The sequence below is a fragment of the Telopea speciosissima genome, chromosome 11 (genome assembly GCF_018873765.1).
Source record: "Telopea speciosissima isolate NSW1024214 ecotype Mountain lineage chromosome 11, Tspe_v1, whole genome shotgun sequence".
In the NCBI taxonomy this organism is placed as follows: domain Eukaryota; kingdom Viridiplantae; phylum Streptophyta; class Magnoliopsida; order Proteales; family Proteaceae; genus Telopea; species Telopea speciosissima.
Genome location: NC_057926.1, coordinates 54789694 through 54793021, shown reverse-complemented (window position 1 = coordinate 54793021; position 3328 = coordinate 54789694). Strand labels below are relative to the sequence as shown.

At 40.0% G+C, this 3328-nt stretch overlaps 1 protein-coding gene across 1 annotated transcript; it reads right to left on the bottom strand.

The window, feature by feature from the left end:
• Positions 1-763: 763 nt before the first annotated feature.
• LOC122646602 lies at positions 764-1352 on the bottom strand. Its single transcript, XM_043840187.1, has 2 exons — positions 1089-1352; positions 764-1002 (listed from the first exon to the last, which is right to left on the bottom strand). The coding sequence occupies exons 1-2, from the start codon at positions 1321-1323 to the stop codon at positions 782-784; spliced, it is 456 nt and encodes a 151-aa protein (XP_043696122.1). The 5' UTR covers positions 1324-1352; the 3' UTR covers positions 764-781.
• Positions 1353-3328: the final 1976 nt, after the last annotated feature.

Genomic DNA, 3328 nt, shown 5'->3' with positions numbered 1-3328 from the left:
TTCTAGGCCAGGTCTGGTTGTGTTACTTGTGAGGCTTATGGCAAATCGGCAATAATACTTCCATAGGTAAGGTGGAATTTGGTGCGTTTCATTCTGAAGTATACCGTAGAGTGCAGCACCGTAACATTGAAAAGTAATGTATAAGATTTCTAGTTGTGTCTCCCATGCAAGAGTTGAGTGGAAGTAAACATAAATAAAACAGTAGAAACTATTTCAGAGAAATGGAGTGGCATAAGCTCACTAACAGGTTTTCAAGTTTCAAGAAAAGCAAACACCACCAGAGACCAACAATCAATCTCTTTCATAGAAATGGAGTGGCATAAGTTCACTATCAACTTCAAGAAGAGCTACCAGCCAACTAGATTTACTTTGAAGTAAGATGGAAGGAAAAAATTGGACTAGAGGTCTGTTTCCCTGCATATGGCAATGGAGATCTTATGGTGCTTCTTCACATTTTTTATTTTATTTTTGGGCCAAGGGTGATGTAGATATAGGGGGAAGAACCAGGCACACCAGCAGCCTGCCCTGATTTTTCCCCATCGAGCCAGTATTTGTGGCCCATATTCTGATATAATTGAAGCCCATATACCAGGCCCAATTTTGTCATGGACCAGCAAGAATATTGTAAGAGATTTGTGGGCCCCAATCTTAAAGAAGTTTTTGTTTCATATTAGTTTCTATTTAGAGATCCATATTAGTTTCTATTTAGAGATCCATTTAGTTTCTATTTTCATAGATGATCAAAGAAGAGAGTTTTATTGTTGAATTTAAGATTTTTGCTTCAATGCGAAGAGATCTTTAGACTAATGGACTTGTTAAGCCATGATTTCCAGCTACTATTCCCCTTCCGAGCAGTAGAAATCATCGGTGACGGCGAAGATTTTCCAGCTTCAACTGGAATCCCTCGTCCAACCGACCTGGTTTCCTGAAGGGGTTGCGGCTTCTTGCACATCACAAAATTCCTTCCTCCGCGTGATCCAATGGTATCCCATGGATTCAAAGCTGCAAAAGGAAAAACCCACATAAATATTATTGAACAAAACCAGATACTAATTCAGAATTCAATGAAGATGGTTGTAATGGAATACCATCGCCTCCGGCATTGGCGCAGTAGAGGAGGAAATTTTTGAGATTAGAGCCAAGAACAGGGAGACAACCCTCGCGAGCATAAGATTTAAGGGCGGTGTCGATGACCGCCGTGACGAGCTCTTCCTCACTGACGATGAAACGGATGGGTCCAGCGCTGCCCAGGACATTGATGTTGATCAAGAGACGGTTTCCCTTGACGCACTGGTTGTTCTTCTTGGGTTTCTGAAGCAACATTCTTCCGTTTTTCGTTGTTATTGTTTTCTAATCGAAGATATAACTGAACGATGAAGGGCTAAGAGAATCGAATCGAATCAAAGCGAAAGAAACGAAACTCGATAAGATCACAGATCAAGGCGATGATGGATGATGAGAAAGTAATTTAGATGGGTAGAGAGGAAATAATGGGTTTTGGATTCTTTCAGGGATCAAGGCCGAGGCAGCGGTAGTACCGGCGTTGCTTCCAGAAACCAAAGGAGAGAGCAGAGGCAGCAGAGAGAGAGGAAAACAACTGCGCGGGTACCCTCGCAGAGTGAGAGAAGAGCATGAAATCACACGCGGCGATTTCCACCATTAACAACAGCCAGAGTGGGACTTTGGGATTCTGTTTTGTCTGGAAGCGAATTGATATCAGAAAGAGATAGACAGCGAATACGAGAAAGAGAAAGAGAAAGAGAGATTCGGGGTTTCGACTTTCGATCCAGCAAAGGAAGATAATTAATGGAGGAGATGTCTTTGGATTCTTCCTGGGTTAGGATTTGGATCTGTGAAAAAGGGTTTTAGGGTTAATAAGGTTACTCCTTCTCTGGCCTTCTCTCTCTCTCCCTTGCTCTTACTCTCTTTGCGGACAAAGAGTGAGAGGTGAGATGGTTCGTTTCTGAGGGGAGAAACGCGGGTATTTGAAGTCACCAGAAGACTTTTCTCTGCAAATTCTTTGCAACAAGAACGGCCCTTGTTTGATATTTTGCCAAACGGTTAATCCACAAATATAGGAAACGAAATGTTTTCTAGGCTCTCCTTGTAGGGTTTTGGGGAAAACTTAATTTTCCCACGCAAACCTGGTAATCGCATCCGTCAAAATGGAATAATTCCCTTTTCCCAACAAGGGATAATACAGTCATGGGATTTAGAGTGATATGCTGAAAAACATAGGCATTGCGAGCATACCATAAAAGTAAAATGTTATGGATGCCAACAGGACCGTGTTTTTTAAAACCTTAGACCAACTTTGAGTCCTCTTAGCTCAACCCAAGCCCAACCCGGTTCTAGTGTGGGTTGAGATATCTCAGCCTAGGCCTACCCTTGTCCGGCTCAACCCAGCCCAACCCAACCCAACCCAACCCTAATTGACCCTAATCGGGTTGGATTGAGCTAGGTTGGCCTTAATTGACCCTAATTTTTGTCAAGGGCTTAGTTGGCCCTAACTTGCCCTCTTTTTTTTTGCCATTTATGTCGTCTTATGCATTAAAAAAATGAAATACATGTGATTGGATATTGGTTTATTTCATACTCAATTGACTATTAGAATTTTCTTTGGGTTATATAACTTAGCCCAATCTTAAAAGTGTAAATATTTTCATTCAGTAGATAATTAGTCTTTTTTATGTACCAATAGATAATTAGGTACTAAACAAAAATTACAAAATGTAAACAATAAATTATAAAGTATAAGCTAACAAAGGGCAGGGTCGGGATGAGCTTAGCCCAAAACCTCAACCATGGCCCAGCTCGATCATGACCCAATGTCTGAAAATTTCAACCTTAACCTACCCTCAGGATTAAAAAATCCAATCCCAACCCTATTCAAGCTTAGGGCGAACCAAGGTTGGCTCAGGTGGCCAAACTTACATCCTTAGGATGCCCCATAAAAAATACATACTTAAACTCAAAAGCCCTACAAACCATAAATATTTAGAAAAGCTACAAAATAGAAAAAGATGGCACTCCAACTCCACCTCCCTATTACACAAAACATAAGTAGCATTAATGCATAAAAAAAAAAGGTAATTTCTTTTAGTCAAAACCCCCAAGGTAAACCTTCCATAAAAACACTTTAAAACAGACTCATATTGAGATTTAATTAAAAAATTTGGCACCAACTTAGTAGTGAAAGTCTCATTCTATAAGATTGTACAAAAGATACTTTCAATTGAGTAAGGATTTGGAACATCAATTTTAAAACCGAAAATAATGATCATCATTTATCATTAACTTTTTAAACTTAAGTTAGAAAGAAAGACTA